Source organism: Gadus macrocephalus, chromosome 13, assembly GCF_031168955.1.
Source record: "Gadus macrocephalus chromosome 13, ASM3116895v1".
NCBI lineage: Eukaryota > Metazoa > Chordata > Actinopteri > Gadiformes > Gadidae > Gadus > Gadus macrocephalus.
Window position 1 is genome coordinate 8,691,255 of NC_082394.1, and position 19,756 is coordinate 8,711,010.

The following is a 19,756-nucleotide window of genomic DNA, read 5'->3' on the forward strand; positions in this document are numbered from 1 at the left end:
CATACCCTTTGCAGAGCAGAGCATGTCGAGGGCAAAGAAGTCTTTTCCATCTTGTGGTAGAAGCGGCTAGGGATTACACAAATCCTGTCACCATAGTGTAATTTGTGCTCTATGTTCTATAGTTAAGATGGGGATGCAATGCACATAGAGACCTAGAACGTGTCTTATTGGAAAAGGTAATGCCTAACTCTTTACATACTAAGCTATTCCTGCATAGAATACGGTTAGGCTTTACACACAATCCAATAAAACACTAATTGAATTACTGAAACGCAGTTCTGACAGACATACATCTAAGAAGAAACGAGAGGGAGAGGGAAAGAGAAAGCAGATGGTGGGAGGTAAAGTGATTTTTACTTTGGGAGAAATCCCTGTGGTATCGAGAGCATCGCCTTCTGCCGTAAATCGTCCAACCTCCCTCGTACTACCAGTCCAATCAACCATCCTGTTTCCTTACATGAAGATGTCATGACCCTTAAACCCGGATAGATTTGAAAGGCTCCAAACCAATTAAAATGGTCCAAAAAGACCGGTTTAATTGGACAGTTCAAAATACAGAAATGGATTTAGGAACTACTGAAGTTCAAGAGTTTAAACTGTCCATGAAGAGTTATAGCAACACAATCATACAACATCAAAGTCCATAAAGAGATAAAACACCATTCATTAAGAGTCAAAACAGTCCATCAAGAGTTAAAGCAGAGCCTCACAATCGATAAATAGAAAAATAACAAGTTAAAAAAGCATATAAAGAGAACACTGTATATTATGAGTTAAAACAGTCCATAAAGAGTAAAAACAGCCTTTAGAGAGTTGAACCAGCCCATGAAGCGTTAAACAGCCTTTAAAGAGTTAACAGAGAAATCGGATAAGTGCAGATTGTTTGGCTCTAATTTTAAGGTGGGTGGCACATTGACCGTGTGTTTCGATAGGGCCCGCGACAGAGGTGAATCTCGCTCTCGCTCCAGTGCACCCCACTCCTATCTTCACCTCAACCTCTCCTCGTGGGTGAAAGGGGGAGTTCTCTCCTCCTCCTCTCCCACCTCTCCCTGGACGCTCCTCCTTTCTCTCCACCTCTTCCGGGATTTTCACACTCCTTTTCCCTCCGTCCGTCGAGGGAGACTCTGGATTATTAACCGACTTCAGACTACCAACCCTGGAGTGTGCCACGATGCCCTGCCCATGGGTGTGAGGCAGGCGCTCGACCAGCCGTCCCGATGCATCTGCTGTTGCTCTCCACCGTGACCTCCATCCTCTGGACCGTCGCTCGCATCACCTCCGCGCTCAAACCCTCCGGTGAGCTACCATCAAACTCCCAGGCGATGGGTTGTGGTTCTAGGCATGCGTGGGATTCATATGCAGCCTCACGATTTCAATGTCATCAAATATCATGGAAAATTATAGCAAAGCATTTTGATCCATGCTCTCAATACATGGGGAATGCTTTGAATTTCAACTTCACTGATGCCACATTTTGTCTTAGAATAATTTATTCATTTATTGAAAGATAATCCGAATAAACAGTTGTTTCTGATTGGTGTATAGGTTGTTTTCATAGTTTGTTTTGGAGACTTGCAATGCAATTGTTCCAATATTGCTTGATGGTTTTCAGCCTCACATGGAAAATGCTTTGCTATAAAACAAGACGTTTGCTTTGTTTTACTCTTTATGTTTTTTTATTTATTATTTTTATTGCTTCTTGGCACTTGGATATCTTGGAATTCATTATATGTTCTTAATGTTCTCAGCCTCACCTGGAAACGGCTGTAATAAAAGTGTAAACATAAAACAAAAAATGTAATATCTAAGCCAGTAAATACTCATAAATACACAAATTAAACTATTATTCATTCGGAAAGAAATACCTACTGCCTCAATACTACTTAGTGGTTGGCCTGTGTTGGAACAATTAAAGGAGTTAAAACTAATAATACGTAATTATAAAGTAATTTCTTCCCTACTAAGTACTGAACTTTATTGATCACTCCGTATCCGTCTGTATCGGTTGCACACAAGGCATGATCTCAAATAAACTAGATACTAAATGTATTGCCACTTATTGAGACAGAGTAGACTTGCTTGATTGTCTTTGAGCAAGACAGCATACCAATCATCCATGCTGATGTTGCTGTCTCTGTGTGGATTCATATGTGATTAATGCGATTCATAATTTAAATATAGGATTAATAATATTAATTATGTTATAAAACATACAATAATGTGTTTACTTTTCCAATTCGTTCAAATAACCTGATAGGTAATATGAACAATAATAAATACACTTTATCAGGTTAATTAATTGATTACTGCATTTTCACAATATATTTTCATTACTATTAGACAATATACATTTTATTTACTCGATTCGAGATGCAGTAAACCTTTTTACCTCTTTATAAATGAAAACTAAAAGGCAAATACATTTCCAAAAAATATAAATATTGAATATAATACATGCATCAGATAAAAAAAATCAAGCTTCATTCTAAAATGATGAATACATTTATTTATTAGTGCTATTATCGAAAGTGACTTTTAGGTGAGGCTGATAAATCAGATTGTTATTGATCAAACCAGGTGATCAATAACAATCTAAACTTCCGTTTAGCTGTTCAAGTTCTCCAGAAACCGAGGCGACGCCAAAGCAGATAAATGTTTCCTGCTGTTTGTTAGGATCACTCTGTCCGTCTCCTCCTCGCCGCCAACGCATTACAGTGTTAAGAGCATTCCCCCGGGCGAGAGAGGTGATTAGAGGGAGGGAGACGTCGGACGTCCCGCTCAGTTAAAGCGCTAACTGGTAGTGACAGCTGCTTAGCGCTATGCTAACCCATAATGACACCAATCTGGAGCGACACCGAACCACTGGCCGGTGCTTCAGTCAGTGCTGGACACGAGCGACGCAGCCATCTGGGTCGTTGGTGTTGCACTTGTTTGGTGTTTGGGCTGGCGGCTCTTGGGAAAGAGAATCCTCATGAGACTCAGCTGGTTGGGTAAAGGTTGAATAACAACGTTTTTCTGATCCACTACGAAAAGATGTCCTGTCTGTGTTTTGTTATAAAAATGATCTGAAACTAAACAGAAAATCCAGAACCAAAAAACTTTAGAGTTTATTAATAGCGGGGTAGGAGCCGGTCGGTGGGTTCTCAGAAGGGTTGCATGGCGTGCCGGTAGTCACGGTAACGCTTGTGAGAGTGGGGGGCCCGACGCCACTCAATGGCTCCTGGGGTCAAGCGAGGTGGTTGGCGAGGGGAGTTGACTTCTGACCTTCTCCTCAGAGTTAATGACGAGTGATTAACTATCTTCCTCTCTCTTTTTCATCATCATCATAATCATTAGCATCATCATCATCGTCACCTCCTCCTTTCATACCGCTACTCTCCTCTTTGGTCTCTCTCACCTTCTGTCAAACACACAGTAAGTGTGTGTGTGTGTGTGTGTGTGTGTGTGTGTGTGTGTGTGTGTGTGTGTGTGTGTGTGTGTGTGTGTGTGTGTGTGTGTGTGTGTGTGTGTGTGTGTGTGTGTGTGTGGAGCATGTTTGTTCTTTATGTGTGAGCGTGTGTGTACATATAAGTGTGCAAGAGTGTGTGTAACAGTGTTTTTAACAGTAAGTTTAAGCGGGTATGTGTGTGTGTTTGAAGTGTGGTCTACTCTTCTGGTCGCCGCAATATAGTGCATCATGTGTGTAATCATGCACGTGCTTTTCACATCTCCGCATTTTCACCCCCCTTTGCCCCTGTGGCAAATGCTAGCATACCATCATGAAAGCCTGGAGGAGCCTGGGCTACACCTGGCTTTGGTTAGAAAAACAACGCAATCGCATGCGAGGTCAAAGGTTAGTGTTTACCGCTACCTTCAGCCGTGCTCCTCTGGAGGTCTGCTGAACCCTCAGATCCCGCGGACCCCTCCGATGTGGATGGGGTGGGGGGCAGTGTGAGTGCCAGGAACGACTGGATGAGTCCCCCTACCTATTGTACAAATATAGCTTCCGCTTCCACCTGCTGACACTAGAGTTAATATAGTTTTGTTTAACATCTTGTCTGTACTTGTTATTAATTCTTTGAAGCATCATGTTTAACATAACGGTTGAATAAGGAAGGATTCCAGAGGAGCAAATCAGAACAGTTCAGGTCCTCTCTCTGGTCCTCTGCTAATTGTTATCTAATATCATGTACCCTGGGACCAATGAGTGGTGGGGTGGCGCACTCACCCTATTGGCTGGCAGCATCCGTCATGAGAACGCTGACCTATCAGACTTTGAGCCTGCCGTTTCTGGTTGACTGATTGGTAAGCATGTTCCCAGGTGTTCTCATCTGACGACGGAGGACCGTTGTAAGCGGGAGAAGGGCGGGACCTCCGGGTGTCTGTCTCACTTACATGTTTTGGATGTTGCTTTGTCAAATTCTGTGTAAATAATCCTCAATGTATATTTTTCTTGGAGTTTTTGTCGTTATTCTCTTTAATGTTCTAATTCCCTTTCTCTGGGGCTAACCACACAGCTCACAGGATGTTAGGAGAATCGAAAAGGCGTTGTGGTAGAGATGGTGCTATAATTCTTGACCATCTCTCAGCCTAGCTGATTGATACCAAAACGATACCCATTTCATAACTGATTGACAACTGTTAATACCCAATTGACAACGGATTGATTACATATTGATACCTTGAACGATACCGGATTGATAACTGATTGATTACCGGTTGATAGCGGGTCTGATTCATTCCTGATGGCTGCTTCTCTCTCTGCAGGTGACAGAGAGAGCCTGGAAGACTGCCGCAGCTGCCTGGATTGTTCCCAGGACAACGGCTGTGTGCGTTGCCCCGAGCGACTCTTCCTGTTCCTGCAGAGGGATGGGATGTCCCACCATGGTGTGTGTCTGCAGGCCTGCCCCCCCGGCCACTACGGACAGAGAGGGAAGCAAGCCAACATCTGCATGAGTAATTTGATCTTTAATATCATCTTTAATCTATGATATTATGAAATACAATTTATCATATCTATAATATATAATGATATATATATCAATAACATATCTTAATATGTATAATCATGTAATCAATTTAATTATATAATCTATACTCTGTAATAATACCAGCCATAATCTATCATTAAATCATCTACATAATATAATATAGTATGCATAATAATATGGTCTAGAATCTATCATAATATAATTTATTATCCATCGTATCGTTTATGATGTAAAAAAATATTCTCTATCATATTATCTATAAAGTAACATAATTGAATTGAATCAGTCATATTATTTAATCTGTAATATCAAGTATATTTTATATTAAGCCTTAATTATGTCCTCTTTAATCCATCATGACATCCTTCATAATCTTTAACCTGATTATCTATAATCTATAACAATATAATCAACTATCAGTAAGAGTCGGTCAGTCAGTCAGTGTGTCTGTCTGTCCGTCGGTCCGTCCGTCAGCCATTAAGTGCATTTCCTTGTGCTCTTCCAGGGTGCAAGTCTCTGGACTGTGAGCAGTGTTTCAACAGGGACTTCTGCACCCGGTGCCGTCCTGGGCTGCAGCTCTACAAGGGTCGGTGTCTGACCCGCTGCCCCGCCCGCACCTTCCACCACCACGGAGACTGCTTGGGTGAGTGGCCCGTGAGTTATTGAGCTAGCGCTAGCCATGTTGGCATGTAGAGGTTAGTGGTTGATTAGCCAAGCACAGTGAGGAGCTTTTAAGCCCGGGCCAGTTCAACAGTGCTGTGGTCAAGTCCTCTTCAGCTCCAGATCCAGAAGCTCTGTGAGGAGAGCTCTTTAAACATCTTGACAAGACACATATGGGAAGGGTTTTATTCTCTAGTGCCGTACAGCATATGATTTGCTTTTAGTCTTCACACATTCTGCTGCTGGAATGAAATCCTGAAGCCTGATTGTTTTTTTAAGATCACAGACTCCTCTCTGGTAGACCACGGAGAAGGGAATCGAGTTGGACGTTTAGTCCCTGACACACAGTTTTTAGTATCATTTAAAGTTTTAGTTTGCCGTATAAGTCAGTCCGTCGGCCTGACGTGTGGTTTTACATTTACAGAGCGGTGTCAGACCCAAGTCGAACCTATGGCAGTTCGTCTCCACAGAAAATAAAATCAAACTGCTAAACTGCAAAATCCAAAAATGTGAATTCAGCTTTGAATGCAAGCACTATTACAGCATTCATTTTAAGGTTATTAAAATCACGTCTCGAATCACTTTTGTTTTCTGCTGGGCTTTGCACAACGATACTGGTGACCCCTCCAATAACAACCACACTGATCTGATGCGCCCTCAAAGAAACAATCATCGGACAATAATCCGATTTGTTCAAGCCCAAATTTTGCTAGAAGGATCTTATCCAGTATGAAATGGAAAGTACAAAGAGGGAGGAAAAAAAAGTGAGCCCACCAGTTGGTTGTGGCACATGCAACAGCGGTGAGAGCCAAGACGGTGGGGCATGCCAGCGTATGCAATCCAATGTGGGGTGACTTTGCTGCAACGAGCGGGACTTTGGTGCAGGAATTACAATCTTATCGTTTGGGAGGCTTCCCTAACCTGATACACATAACCTTCTAGGAATGTTGCCCTTGGAAACTGTTTTAAAAAAATGATGTATCACCTAGATCAGGTAGTTTCTTATAGGACACAGATTGGTCGTAACCACTGGCTGGGTAACATGAATTTGAATGATCGTGATCCAGCTGCTTCGCAAGGTAAAGGCTTGACCTCTCTTGTGAAAATAGTTTGTCCGGAGCTTGAATCAATGAAAAGGGGCAGCATCCTCTTCAGTGTGATGCTGCTGTGGAGAATGTTTGTCACATCCCTAAAAATCCCAGGTAGTTGTGTAGGTTGTGATGCTATTGTCAGTGCTTCCTGTATCATTGCGCACAGCCCAGCGGAAGAAGAAACGGTTATTAGTTACAAATAGTGCTGAGAGACATCATTGAACCGTTAGATGAAGAAGTGGTCTCACTGTTTGGGTCCAACCCCTTAACACTACGCATACAAAATGTAAACAATCGTTTTCAATATTAGCAGAATATCAGATAAAAACATTTGATCTTAAATGTCAATGTTAAAGTTGAACAACTTATATTCTGAGTTCCATGAACAGGGCGGACTAGCATCTGAACACAAATTTTGATAAAAGGAGACTTTATCTCTGTGAACTGGTGTGCAGAGTTTAGACACATGATTCTGATTAGCTGGGCTTTCACGGGTTTCCCTTAATTTATCTCCTGATCTCTCAGCGGTCAGAACCTCCTACTGTTTCTCTTGGGGTAAGAGGGACGGATGGTTCCTACATCTGTCTTCACAACCTCATCCTTCACATACTGTATACACATTTTAACTCCAACCCGACCTCCAACCCCTCCTCTCTCTGCCCTCACCCCCAAACCTTTCTCTTCTTCTCTTCTCCTATCACCCCCAACCCTCTCTTTTCTTTCCTTTCACCCCCAACACCCTTCTCCTATCCTCTACACTCACCCCCCATCCCTTTCTCCTCTGGCTCTTCAACACCACCTTCCCTTCCTCCCCTTTGCCTCTCTTTTCTCTCTCTCTCTCTCTCTCTCTCTCTCTCTCTCTCTCTCTCTCTCTCTCTCTCTCTCTCTCTCTCTCTCTCCCTCTCATCTCTCTCTCTCTCTTTCTCTCTCTCTCTCTCTCTCTCTCTCTCTCTCTCTCTCTCTCTCTCTCTCTCTCTCTCTCTCTCTCTCCCTCTCATCTCTCTCTCTCTCTTTCTCTCTCTCTCTCTCTCTCTCTCTCTCTCTCTCTCCTCTCTCTCTCTTTATCGATTCATTCTTTCATCTGTCTCCTCCCTTCTTTCTCCATCTCATCCCTCCACCTTCTACTTCCCTATATCCTTCACCATCTAACCATATCTCTCTACCCCTCCCCTCCCCATATCTGTCCCACCATCTCCTTTATTTCCCCCCCCTCTCTATCTCTCTCGCTCTCACTCTCTTTCTCTACCCTTTCCCCTCCCCCTCTCTGTCTCTTTCCCTTTCTGTCCCCCCTTTCCCACATCTCATTTTCCTCTTGCTCTTTTCCCCTCTCTCACTCTCTCACTCTCTCTTTCTCTCTACCCCCTCCCTTCCCACTCTGTCTTTATCCCTTTCTCTCCCCCCATTCCCACCATCTCTCTTTTCCACTCTCCTGCCCTCTCTCTCTCTCTCTCTCTCTCTCTCTCTCTCTCTCTCTCTCTCTCTCTCTCTCTCTCTCTCTCTCTCTCTCTCTCTTTCTCTCTCTCTTGCTCTCTCTCCCGCTCTCTCTCTCTCTCTCCCGCTCTCTCGCTCTCTTGCTCTCTCTCTCGCTCTCTCGCTCTCTTGCTCTTGCTCACTCTCTCTCTCTCTCTCTCTCTCTCTCTCTCTCTCTCTCTCTCTCTCTCTCTCTCTCTCTCTCTCTCTCGCTCTCTCTCTCTCTCCAGAGGACTGTGTGTTGGTCCCGGGGGGGGAATGGGGGGAGTGGACTCCCTGTCTGCGTGGCGGCGCCCCCTGTGGCTTCCGCTGGGGCCGACAGAGGAGGACCCGCCAGCCGGAGCTGGCCCCCAATAGGCCTGAAGAGAAGTCCGAGCCCCCGTGTCCAGTGCACAGAGAGACACGCAGCTGTAGGATGAAGAAGAGATGTGAGAAAGGTGACCGCCAAAAACAGTTGCTTTTATTAGCGATGACTTTCTCCACAGAGAATTATCGCCGCTTGGGAAATTTGTCTCGGCAATTGTGAAAATTCTTTCTGGTTGTCAATCCCCTCGCTTAGAACACGTGTTGCCTTCCATGTATAGGGATTTCAAAATGCCTTTGTGGAGTCTCTGTGGTTGATGTCAAGTCGACTTTATTATACAGCACATTTCATACACAAAGCTGAAACATAAAAACATCTCAAACAATGAAATGAAAAAGGATTTAAGAAATGCCTGAAAGACTTTTATCAGATAGTTTATAATCAGTAAAAGACTAATCAAAACATGAATTAAAGAATGCATTAAAGACAATTGAATAAAATAATAGATTCAAATTGCATTATAATTTAGCAGAAAGTGTAGTCAGGGTTGGAGCAATTCTCAGATCTTCAGTTGCTTATTAGCTGAATCCTGCTCCTCCATGTTTCGTTTTGAGTTTGACCTGGTCCCAGTTGATCTCAAATGTCTAGAAGGTTCATATATCTTTCTATATTTATAGGTGAGCAGCAGTATTTTTTAATCAATCCTCTGACATACATGTAGCCGATGCAGGGATTTTAAGAATTGGTGTAATGCGTTCAAATATTTTGTTCTATGTAAGAACTCTAGCAGCTGCATTCTGAACAAGCTGTAGCTGCGTAATGGCTTTTTTTGGAAGGCCTGCAAAGAGAACCTATTAAAAGATGCATGGACAACTTTTTTTTTGACATGAGTCTTCTTAGTCTTGTTAGTCTTTCAGTTGATCGTAGGCCAATTTTATTTGACTTGTAATTTAGATCTGAATCCATTATAACGGCCAAGATTTCTGGCTTCTTTTTCGATTTTTAAGGAGAGGTACTCGAGGTGCTGGCTGACTGTCTCTCATTTTTGCACCAAAACAATTATATCAGTTTTGTCCTTATTTAGTTGCAAGTAAATCTGGCACATCCAGTCCTTGACCTGCTCATTGCACCGCAGATCTATAGGACGATAGTCAGTTGGTGATAGGGCTATATAGATTTATGAATCGTCCGCATAACAATGGCAAGCGAAGTTGTTATTTTGCATAATTAGGCCTAGTGGATGTAGATATAGAATAAAGATGGTCCTACAATGGAGCCTTGGGGGACTCCACACGTCACGTTAGTTATTTCAGATAAATAGTTAGTAATGGAGAAAAATAAGTTCCTGTCTTGTAGATTTGAGCTGAACCAGTTTAAGACTGTGCCGGAAAGCCCAACACAATTTTTCAATCTGTCCATAATGATTGAGTGCAGTGTGTAACAGTGGTCAATGCTAGGGTCCAATAGCATCGATATTGGATATTTTCTTTGAGCCTTTGAGAAGACAAATATCTTTTTACCACTTTAAAAATAACTGTTTCGCTGCTATGAAGGTGTTGAAAACCTGACTGGAAATTGACTTGCAGCTAATTGAGTTTTTAAGAAATCATTAATTTGCTTACAACTTTCTCTATGATTTTACTTATGAAGGGTCGATTTTATATTGGTCTGTGGTTGTTAATGATAGCATGGCCAAAACATGTGCAGGATTGCATGCTGTACCGTTTCTCCAGTGTCTTTACCAAAGCTGTAAACCCGGCCATGGTCCCCGTGTTGAGGGGCATCAAATCTTTCCCTTTGAACTCTGCTATCTCCTTAATAATTTTGCAGTGCAGTTTTGTATCTCGTTCCTATATACTCTTACATAAACATTTTAGTCAGTGATCTCTGCCGGCTGGTATTTGGCCTACTTGACAAACTAGTGGTTGGGTTGTCACGTGAGCGTAGGGAAGCGTTGTGTACACGTGAACCTCACATGGCCCTGTGTTTCAGATTCCTACCGCCTGATTGGTTAGATTGTGTAACACTAAAACAAACACTTCAAAATGGAAATGTTCTTGCTTTCTATTATATTGCGATGTCGTCTTGAATTTGATTAATCGTTCTGACCTAGAGGGTAAGATAGTGGAATTTCAGACTTTGGCTTACTCCAAAACAAATCGAGAGCATATTGAAGCCCTTAAATTCAAAAAGTAGCCCTTAAGCAGGTTGATTTACTGTCAGATCTTATACGCATGCAGGGCAGTTAGGCACCGGTCAATGATTGGCTCACTGTAGTTTTATAACGCTTTTTGGGATGTAATCGGGGAGGTCCGAGGCTGTATGAAGTGAGAGCCTGGCTATTTGAGTGTTGCCTCTGAGATAAATACATTTATTGTATTTCATTATTAAACCACAAAATGTTAAAGCTCATTCGTATCTCATGAGATCACCCATTCATGCTAACACCAGTTCTGACTAGTCTCTGCTTCAGAGTTTAGGTTCTAGACCATAACGTTTTTTGGTTGTGAGAATAATCACACCCTAGGCGTGGCTTCTTTACCATTCTGCCCATACCAACATAGATTGAAGATTTCCCTGGGTAAATCAGACCCTATAGGAATGTCTTCTTAACCATTCCGCCCCCACAATATATACTGAATTTTTACCTGGATAAGGCAGATCCCTGCATGAACCACCTCCAGAATCGATGTCCATGTGTTGTGTATTACCTTGTGTCTCTGAATTATCAATCGTGTTGAACCTTTACTATCCTTCGAGTCATGCCTACTCCCTACACCACAATACCTGAGGCACCAAAATTCCCGTTAATCTCCTCTCTTATGTAGGAGGGTGGTGGCATCTCTGTTGTCAAGATGGATAAGACATTTCGAAGACATTAGTCATTGAGAACTGGTCCCCTGAGTCCCTCCTGTGGAATCATTACAATAACCTGTCATACATCAGGACCAGACATACTGCGTGCCTGGCAGGTTGATCAGAAACTTTGTACATTTGATTTAGGAGGTTTTGGACCTCTCTAGCAGTTTTGGCCAAGGTACTGGTCTTATTTCGTTGGCCCAGGTAAAAGCATTTGATGGCGATGAACCCCAATACCTTTGGTGGAGTGACAACTGCTAAAAGGTGGTCCCAGACCAAAGGGATCATGGCATCGGGGCATGGTCTCTGAGATGAAGAGCTTTAGAGGGACATTTCTTTACACCAGGACCCCGAAACAGAGACTGAAGTGTTCGCAGGAAGACCTTGTACATGGGCTGTGTGCGGTCAATTCATCAACATAAGCTGAGAAGTTAAGACTGACCCTGTATGGAGGTAACAGTGGAGTTTGGCAGCTGACGAATGGCCTGTGTGCTGTAGATGTGAATGCCGTTGTTTGCGTTGAGGGGAGGTCGAGACGCTGTATCATTCTTACTGACGCATACATTTCAAAACTTTCTCGCCAAATGAAGAAAGACCTTGGCTCCTAAGGTGCACGTTGTGTGAATGGTAGGCAAGAACACCTTTACTGAGAAGTTGGGTTACGAGGACTTTGGGTCATGAGGGCCCTGTCGACGGAACAATGGGTGTGTTTGGACATTTTTCCAAACACCAGTTATTTTTATTTTTATTACATTTCTTTTCAATTTTGTATCCATATTTTTCCTTCTCTCCACATACTTAACTGGCAGCTGTCAAATAGTAAATGTGTAGAACTAATAAAGGTGCTTTGAAATGTTTGATAGAGAATGGCCTGACCTGAACGATGATCTATCTTCCAACACACTGGAACATACTGTCCTGCTTTTCCTCTCTCTCTGGAACACACAGGCCCTACCTTAACCACCTGTCTCTCTCGTGAACGATCAAACATTAGATTCTCTCTCTCTTTCTCCCTCTGTCTGGCTGGCTGTCTTTCTGTCTGTCTCCCCCTCCCTGTCTGTCTGTCTGTCTGTCTGTATGTCTACCTGCGTAGCTGGCTGTCTGTCTGCCATGTCTCTGTCTCTCTTCCGTGTGTCCATATTGGCTCCTTCTTAAGACAAAGGCGGTGCCAACGTAGCCTTCACTCTCAACCAGCCCGGAAAAAAGTTTTTTGAGAGTGATGGATACCAGCAGCTCTGAGCTACGAGCTGGGGAACTCGTAGCTGTGCATATGCATCCCGGGCTGTGCGTATGTACCCCGCAGTGCCCGGGGCTGGTCCTGCCCTGAGCCCCGTAGTCCTGTCCCCAGTGCCGCGGTCCAGGGCCCACATGCTTCACACGGGACACATGCTAGCATTTAGCTGAAAAGCTTTGTTAAGACGTATTTATGGTGGTGATAATCTTCCACTCACACACTGATTTACAACACATCAAGAGAGAGAGAGGGGGCGAGAGAGGGAGAGGGAAAGGAAGGAGAGGTTGTGGGAGAGAGAGCGAGAGGAAGGAGAGATGTTGGGAGAGAGAGAGAGAGAGAGAGAGAGAGAGAGAGAGAGCGTGGAAGGAGAGATGGTGGGAGTCAGGGAGAGGGAAGGGGTTGATTTACTGGTCCCTGGAGGGAGAGAGATATGATTTAAGTTTCCTTGTAGGGAGAAAGCATATTGCGGCACGCATTATTTATGAATCATGCAATGCCCACAGTTTTTTAAGAAGCTTAGAAGCTGCCCAGCCCGTAACTCAAAGCTGATGGTATCCATCACACTCAAACATTTTCCTGGGCTGGTTGAGAGTGGAGACTATGTTGGCTGACTATCAGGCTATCAGGGACCTGTTGAAGTCTGAAGACCGTTGAACACCAACGTACTCTGCGGAAAGAGGGTAGCAAATGCCAGCGTTATCCCTAACCCTAATACCTAAGAGCTGTGCACGCCATTTAACAGTCCCAGAGCGAGAATTATAAGATAATTTGGCACATATTTACCCATATTCTGTTGTTTTGTGCCAAATGCATCATTATACACGTCCACAAGGGGAGTTAGTGGGGCTCGAAAATCGCATTTGTATTTGCTATTTCCCCTCACATTTCAAGGGGAATGAACTTAATACACACCCTCTCTGGAGCGAACCCAAATGAGGGTCTAGTAGAAGTAGTAGAAGTAGAACCAGAACTAGAGATAGATAATAAGATGGATAGACAGATAAGGGAAGAATGTATGGCTAGATAAATAGATAGATAAAAGTATATTGAATGAAATAGATGGATAAGTCAAAAGAATTGATAGATCAAAATCTAAAGATATATAGAGATACATATGTAGTGTGTTTTTTCCTGGGGACTATCAACAGGAAATGATATCATAGCATTAGTCATTTCGTGAGGGACATTCTCCCTGATTATGTTGCTTAAACTGGGTGGAAACAATTAGAGAGTTTCAATAAAACCGGCCTAGCAGACCCAATCAAAGTCTTGAGGGCGTCCTTCCATCTCGGGGCGGTGACATGCAGAAGTCTTGTGTGCTTGTTAACACTATCGCACCAGCATGTCTTTCTTGTCCTGGGTTAAAAATTTGGACAACATTCGTGTGGACTGAGCATACGTGATGGACGTCCCATTGGGTGATCTGAGTTAGTCTAGATGATGTATTTCTACACAACGGACAGGTGGAGGGGAGGGTTGGATCTGTGTTGTGTTGTCAGGTCATTCAACCCAAAAAACACCTTATGCAGACATCTCCTCTCTTCTGAAGTACCTACCGGCTGACGGCATCGAACCCCGCACCTGCTGTTGTCAGCAGGGGGGACATTAGCTAAAGAAAAGGAAAGAGTCTGCCAAATGCCCGCTCCCTCTCGCCCTATCCAAATCGCGCTTGCTCCCTCTCTCTCCCTCTCGCGCTCTCCAACACTCGCTCACTCACTCTCTCCCGCTCTCTGTCTCGCTCTCACAATCGCTCACTCGCTCGCTCACTCTCTCTCCCCCCTTTCTTTTTATCTTCTGCCTCTTTTCTCTTTCTCTTTCGCCCTCTCTCTTTCTATTTTACTCTCTTTCTCTCCTCTCTCTCACTCACTCTCTTCGACCCTCTTTTAATTTCTTTTGCTGTCTTTTTTTCTATATCTCACACTCTTCTCCCTCCTCTCTCTCTCCCTCACACTCTGTTTCTAATGTTCTCTCAGTCTCCCACGGTGTCTCCGTTTCTTGTATCTCTTAGTGCACATGCCGAGGTTGAACTCAGCATGGGAGTGTAAGAGTTTGTCAGTTGTTTCACTTTGGTAGGACATTATGCGTAGTCATGCTACGATTCAGATACCGAATTACCGTTGAATTCTCTCATCTACTATTATAAGGGAGTCTAGTTGCAGCTCAAGGGTGGGTGAAAGGGGGAACACATACTGGATTAGGGTGATTGAAATGTCTAAAGTGTTGATCAGCTCAGCGATTGTGAAAATGTTCCAAAGTAGGAAATTAGGGAAATGTGGGGTTATGTTTGTCGGAGGGAGACCGACGGAGTTGACCTCCGGCTGACGTGACATGTGCAGACCCCAGCTCTCTGTTGACTGAATGGGCCATCGGATGGTTGTGGTTAGCTAGTCTATTCGGTCAGGAATCAACCACAACGGGTGGTCCCCTTAATGGGAATGAGTACATTAGTGTTTTATCTATATTTGGTATAGGTTTTTTCAGTTTTACCAAAGTTACCAACAATGATTAGATTTGAGTTATTTTCATCTATAACTTTATCAGCCCATTGTTTTTGTAAACCATCTGGTCGATGTTGGAAATGACCGTGGAGTTGATCTGATGCAGAATTGATTTAAAAGTGATTAAACGCAGAGGTATCCCGTTATTCAGAAATCTTGCACACCCTTGGAACATTATGTAGCAATAAGAATAAAGTATTCTACTAACCAAATGATTATGAAACACCCAAAGCATCCATTAGGAAAACCCACCTCTTCCAATGGGAATGGGGCATTCCATATAGCTTGACACATAATGGATTATTAGGCCCCTTTAAACGCAGCGTGTTTACTGGTGCTATGAGTCATATGAGTGTGTGAGAGATAAACAGGTATTATAGCTCAGATAACAGTGTGTTCCAGAGATGTAGAAAAATATAGCTAGTATAATCCAGAGAGAGAGAGAGAGAGAGAGAGAGAGAGAGAGAGAGAGAGAGAGAGAGAGAGAGAGAGAGAGAGAGAGAGAGAGAGAGAGAGAGAGAGAGAGAGAGAGAGAGAGACACACACACACACACACACACAGAGGGAGGTAGCTAAGGTACAACAAGTGTGTTCCAGAGAGAGAGAGACAGGTACAGCCAGTGTGTTCCAGAGAGAGCGATAGGTACAGCCAGTGCGTTCCAGAGAAAGAGGCAGGTAAAGACAGAGTGCTCCAGAGAGAGAGACAGGTAGATAAGGTAGGTTATTTTTTCCAGTCTGTTGAAGGATAGATTGATAATCGGTCAGGTTTTTATTATTGTACAAAAGGATGAAAAAAATCGGAGAGGCAGCGAATAACTCTCTGATCTCAGGACACTCATATTTATCCTTTAATTTATTGAATTATATGTTTTGTTGTGTTTCATTGTTCTATCAAGTTACAGACCACCTGTCCCTCTACCTATGTCTTTGAATATGTGTGTGTGTGTGTGTTTGTGTGTGTGTGTGTGTGTGTGTTTTTTGTGTGCGAGTATGAGTGTGTTTGTGCGTGTGTGTGTGTGTGCGTGCAAGTGTGTGTGTGTGTGTGTGTTTTGTTGGCCAATGAGCTAGATGTATTTCGACACAAATCTTGATTTACTTAAAATGGCTGAAAGATGAGTTGCCACTCATCTGGTTCTGTCTGTGGAGACAGAAAAATAAGGAGGGAGAGAGTGGGGGAGAGGGAGCTAAAGACTTGGCGAGGGAGAGGCAGGGGAAGGGAGGGAGAATGGGGGCGAACATCGAGGGTGAAGGAGATAGGGACAGACGTACACATTTTCTTTTTACCTAGTTTCTCTGAAATGTTCTGGTTGATGCAGAGTGGACACATGTTGTTGGCATATTTTGGTCCCATGTTTAGATGTGCCCTCTTATACCCTCACTGCACCATCAGAATATGAGTCTCATTCTCTCTCTCACTCTCTTTCTCGCCCCTGTCTCCTCAGTGGAGTGGAGCAGACGAGAGGGGACTTGAGGGGGGGGGGGGGGGGGGGAATGTTTGTTTGAGTTTTTGCAGACACAACTTATTTTTTTTGTTTCCTGTAATAAACCATCCCATAATAACTGTCATGTTGGTAGCAATCTGCAGCCCACACCATTAAACCCCCAGGCGAAGGTCCAGTTAGCTTCAAATCAAACAAAGTTTGTTTGCATTCCTAATTAACCAAAAACAACTGCGACCTAATGGCTTCAGAATGACAGCAATCATTTAGCAACTGTTAGCTAGCGGCTAGCGCGCTGGGCGGTGGGACAAGACCTCAGTGGCGCTAATGATTAGCTCCCGCTAACAACAGGAACCCCATGAGACGCGCTTAACAACAGCCTCGTAAACATTTTATTCGCTGCATATGTTCATATGCAGTATATTCTTAACTCGGGGGCAAGGTTAAATGGAAAACAACAGAATAATTTCTCAGACTCCAGCTAGGAGCCTATGTATGAACAGTGTACACATATATGTAGTATGCTAAAGGCATTGTATATGGGATTAAGATTTTGAAACACTGAACCATTTCAACAATTTATTCTTGGGGAAAAACTGTACATTGTATTGATTTCTTAGATTTTTATAGCCTTTTCTCTCCTCTAAGAAAACTCAAAGTTTTTCTCAGAACAGGACTGGACTCTGTACAGTACACACAGACACACGCAGGCTTTTCCACCTTTCAAAATTACAGCCCGCTGGTACCCCTCTCTGGTCATATCCCAGACGTAGGAGCGATTGGAAAGAACCCATTTGGCCGCCTGATATGGTGTTTGATGTTTGAGAGTTATGTCTGAACCCTTTCTGTACTTATTTACCATTTGCAAGGTAATTAAACACACGCTTGTCATGTATCTCAGTGAGTTAAAACCGGTCAAACAACAGATTTAGAAGGACGATGTTCAGACCAGGAGACAGGGTTTGTGTCCTGTTTTGATTATTTTAATCATTTTGACTCAAGATTCAGTTGTCCTCACTGTGGCTTGGAACCTACTTCTATTGAGGGCTGGGAGTTAAGCCCTCTGAGACATTGATGAAGCCCAGACCATAGCTGTAATCCGGAACAGACTAGCTGTGATAAAGGACAGACTGTAGCTGTGATAAAGGACAGACTTTAGCCGTGATGAAGACAAGACTTTAGCTGTGATAAAGCCAAGGACATAGGGACATGTGATAATGGATTGACTGTAACTGTGATAATGGATGACTGTAACTGTGATAATGGATTGACTGTAACTGTGATAATGGATGACTGTAACTGGGATAATGGATGGACTGTAGCTGTGATAATGGATGACTGTAACTGTGATAATGGATGACTGTAACTGTGATAATGGATGACTGTAACTGGGATAATGGATGACTGTAACTGGGATAATGGATGACTGTAACTGGGATAATGGATGACTGTAACTGGGATAATGGATGGACTGTAACTGGGATAATGGATGACTGTAACTGTGATAATGGATGACTGTAACTGTGATAATGGATGACTGTAACTGGGATAATGGATGACTGTAACTGGGATAATGGATGACTGTAACTGGGATAATGGATGACTGTAACTGGGATAATGGATGACTGTAACTGGGATAATGGATGACTGTAACTGGGATAATGGATGACTGTAACTGGGATAATGGATGACTGTAACTGGGATAATGGATGACTGTAACTGGGATAATGGATGGACTGTAGCTGTGATAAAGAACAGACTGTAGTCCATTATTTACATTCAAAACGTTTGTCTTCTGACAGAAAGGAAACCAGGACTTGGGAGAAAGAAAGAGAAGAAGAGATTGCTGCTTCAGTCCGGTGGAGTTCCAGAGATAGAGACACAGACACGGCGAGACACACAACCGACGCGAGAGACACAACCGACGCGGGAGACACAACCTACGCAAGAGACACAACCGACGCGAGAGACACAAGCAGAGCGAGAGACGAAACCAACGCAAGAGACACAATCGACGCAAGGGACACAATCGACGCAAGAGACACAAGTGGAGCGAGAGACGAAACCAATGCAAGAGACACAATCGACGCAAGGGACACAATCGACGCAAGAGACACAAGTGGAGCGAGAGACGAAACCAATGCAAGAGACACAATCGACGCAAGAGACACAAGTGGAGCGAGAGACACAACCGACGCGAGAGACACAAGCGGAGCAAGAGACACATCCGACGCGAGGGACACAACCGACGCGAGAGACACAACCGACGCGAGAGACACAACCGGATCGAGAGACACAAACGCAGCGAGACAGACAGACGGAGCAAGACAAGCAGACGGAGTGCCCGACACAGACGATTGGCTAAAGATTGACACGCTCACACGTAAACAAACGGCATATGTATGGCGGCATATCACTGCCAAAAAAATATAATAATCGAGAGCAAACACAACTAACACATCCGTGCACACAATTCATTATTACAAGCACTGTAACGGTACTCATGCTCAGTAATTCCCCAATCTCACATAAAGTGAAGAAGCAGCCAACTGACGCACCCATACGCACAAATGCTATCTTTGCTCTCGTGCTCGCAAAAGGTTTTCCTGCACGCTCTTATATTTTTTCCTCCTCAATCAGATATTTCTTCTACGAAAGAGATTCTGACATTATTCTTCCGAATTCTCAAACGTCCCTTATTTAACCTGTAAGATTTAGTCTGTGAGATTAAAGCCAGAATTCTGACTTTATTCTCAGAATTCTGATTTTAATTCTGATTTTAAACAAAAATAATGACAGCGCTTATTACACTTCATTAGACGATCGCTGTCTTATAATTTCACTAAACTACGTTACACGTTCTACTACGAGGCAATGCAGTACTTAACGTTTATATTTCCTGGTCTGTTGATATTCTATATACTCTAAGTATATTCTAAGTAATACCAATATTCAAGGCTGGCTATGGTTCACTGCGACTGACGATCCGGCTTTTATTGAAGAGACACATGGTAATATGTTCTGTTAAGGAGTGCCAGCTGTCTGAGGTGTCCCGCTGTGCTTTATTGTTCTCTACACCATGTTCTGAGACATCAGCTCTTGAGCAGGCTCTTTTGCTTCATACAGGGGCGTAGCCACATGGGGACACCCCCCCCCCCCCCCCCCCGAGTCTGAAAGAAACAAATACAAAAATGCTGAACGGCATAAAGGAAGCTGAAATATATGCACTAT

The 19,756-nt window shown here is 43.5% G+C and overlaps 1 protein-coding gene across 2 annotated transcripts in view; it reads left to right on the forward strand.

Moving 5' to 3' along the window:
- Positions 1–732: 732 nt before the first annotated feature.
- rspo4 (R-spondin 4) overlaps positions 733–19,756 on the forward strand; it is a 20,406-nt gene continuing 1,382 nt past the window's right edge. The window contains exons 1-5 of one of the 2 annotated variants that reach the window (XM_060070062.1): positions 733–1,296; positions 4,747–4,935; positions 5,476–5,613; positions 8,422–8,628; positions 18,328–19,756. The exon at positions 18,328–19,756 is cut by the window's right edge and continues 1,382 nt beyond it. In XM_060070062.1, the coding sequence (XP_059926045.1) occupies positions 1,218–1,296; positions 4,747–4,935; positions 5,476–5,613; positions 8,422–8,628; positions 18,328–18,890 (1,176 nt within the window). In that variant the 5' untranslated portion in view covers positions 733–1,217 and the 3' untranslated portion in view covers positions 18,891–19,756. The remainder of the gene's footprint in view (positions 1,297–4,746; positions 4,936–5,475; positions 5,614–8,421; positions 8,629–18,327) is intronic. The other variant, XM_060070063.1, reaches the window with a different exon arrangement.